Raw genomic sequence first — 2,500 nt, 5'->3', positions numbered from 1 at the left:
GATAGGATGGGGGATGGGAAGGATAGGGAAGGTGGAGTAGGAATGTGTAAGGGTGGGCGGGCTTATGTGGGGAGGGGAAGGTGGGTATGTGAGGAGAGAGAGGAGGAGAGAAAGAGCGTAAGAGAGAAGAGAGAAAGTTTGGAGTTATACTCCCTAATATTATTATTATATATATATATATATAATAATAATAATAATAATAATAATAATAATAATAATAATAATTATAATAGTAATATTAGGGAGTATAACTCCAAACTTACAGGGAAAAATTCAATTTAGTATTAAATCAAATTTCCCAGTATAAATATATAAAATATAAATTAGAGATAAAACCACTATTATGCAACTCAAACAGTAATAGACATAAACCAATACATAAATAACAAATAATGTATATATATATAGGGAGAGTTTACGAAAAAAACAAAACAAAAGACGAAGACAGGTGGTGTACAAACAAAATGATATATTAGTAAGTATAACGCTCAGGAATAGAAAAAAGTCTTTTACGTTTCGAGCCTACGCTCTTCTACAGAAAGGGACACAGAAAAAACAAGGAGAGCAAAAAATGTGTGTAGTGGCTAACGATCTATCATGGCGTCTGACTCGGACAGAAGGGTCACACACGAGAAGAAAAGTAGGGGAGATAACAAAGTAAAGATGACCACCCCAACACGAAGGTGCGTGTGTATACGAGAGTATGTATGTGCGTGTGAAAGAGGGCTGGTGGTCTGGACGTGTGCGTGTATGTATGTGTAGGTGTGAAAATGTGGGGATGGGTGTGAGGGTGGTATGTTGTGATGTGATGTGCAATGTTGTATGGTATAGTGTGGTGTAGTGTGATGTTATTGGGAGGTGGGGGAAGCGAGAGTGGGGAAAGCACGGGTGAGGTGTGGGTTCGGCTGAGGGTTTGGGTAGAGTTGGGGTTTGTGTGTAGGCTGAGGGTGGGGGTGGAGGTAGGGTATGTGGGGGAGGGTGTGTTGGATAGGATGGGGGATGGGAAGGATAGGGAAGGTGGAGTAGGAATGTGTAAGGGGGGCGGGCTTATGTGGGGAGGGGAAGGTGGGTATGTGAGGAGAGAGAGGAGGAGAGAAAGAGCGTAAGAGAGAAGAGAGAAAGTTTGGAGTTATACTCCCTAATATTATTATTATATATATATAATAATAATAATAATAATAATAATAATAATAATAATAATAATAATAATATAATAGTAATATTAGGGAGTATAACTCCAAACTTACAGGGAAAAATTCAATTAGTATTAAATCAAATTTCCCAGTATAAATATATAAAATATAAATTAGAGATAAAACCACTATTATGCAACTCAAACAGTAATAGACATAAACCAATACATAAATAACAAATAATGTATATATATATATATATATATATATATATATATATATATATATATATATATTATATATATATATATATTAAATATATAACTTATAACCAGATCTCAAAAAGTAGCAGCTGAGCTACGGCAACCACAACATAGCCTGTATTGTACAAAGCAATGAGTACTGACTGTTTGAGGAGTGCACAGACATCTCTTTTATAAATCCAAACAAAATATTTACAATATAAAGAATTATAAGAAATGCCATGTAACTTCGTAATAATCTTTATTCTTCTTATTATTATTGCTGATATATATATAATATATATATATATGCTCTAGGTTATGTTACATGCATTTAGTATGTGCATATATACATCGATGCTATATTCAATACTTCCTTTTAATTTGCAGACACACGCGTCATTTGCTAAGGCTTGCAAGATAGTTCTAGTAAAGTGTCGAAATATAAAGATGGATGATAAACGTTCCATGAGAGGAGACAATTTGAAGAAAGCTATTGAAGAAGACAGAGCTAAAGGTCGTGTACCCTTTTATGTGAGTACTGGAATGTATTATGTACCTACTAGCTACATGAAATCCCACAGGTGTATGAAAGATCGCATATAACGGGAGATATCGAGTAACGTTGTAGTGAATCAGAGCATTGAGCGTCTATGTATAAAATGATAGCCTTTAACAGCGACAGGACAAAAAACATAAGATATATTTCTTATACCAGAATTATCATAATTTATTCACACGCCGTATTCGTCGCCCAGCTCAGTTTTATAACATTCCACATCCTATTGTTATTCGAAATATTAAAAAACTGAAAGCAACAATGTGTCAAAGTGACGGCAGTAGATAAATATTTCTTAACCATCTTCTCCAAATACCCAAATTTCAAACCGATTCTTCATCTGGAGAGCAATGGCAGCAGCTGAGCTACATCAACCACAACATAGCCGGTATTGTACGAAGCAATGAGTACTGACTGTTTGAGGAGTGCACAGACGTCTCCTTTATAAATCCAAACAAAAGGTTTACAATACCATGTTCATCAGGACATTATCATACAATGGCAAATATATATATAAAATTAAAGGTAATGCCATGTAACTTCGTAATAATCTTTATTCTTCTTCT

The 2,500-nt window shown here is 34.8% G+C and overlaps 1 protein-coding gene across 3 annotated transcripts in view; it reads left to right on the top strand.

Annotated features, from left to right (window-relative positions):
- LOC115209452 (aromatic-L-amino-acid decarboxylase-like) overlaps positions 1–2,500 on the top strand; it is a 96,914-nt gene that overhangs the window by 66,023 nt on the left and 28,391 nt on the right. For 2 of the 3 annotated variants that reach the window (XM_036500983.1, XM_036500984.1), the window contains one exon: positions 1,766–1,909. The exons of the other annotated variant lie outside the window; for it this stretch is intronic. In XM_036500983.1, the coding sequence (XP_036356876.1) occupies positions 1,766–1,909 (144 nt within the window). The remainder of the gene's footprint in view (positions 1–1,765; positions 1,910–2,500) is intronic. 3 annotated transcript variants of the gene reach the window in all.

This window comes from Octopus sinensis, linkage group LG3 (genome assembly GCF_006345805.1).
Source record: "Octopus sinensis linkage group LG3, ASM634580v1, whole genome shotgun sequence".
Classification (NCBI taxonomy): Eukaryota; Metazoa; Mollusca; class Cephalopoda; order Octopoda; family Octopodidae; genus Octopus; species Octopus sinensis.
This window is presented reverse-complemented; position numbering and strand designations above follow the sequence as displayed.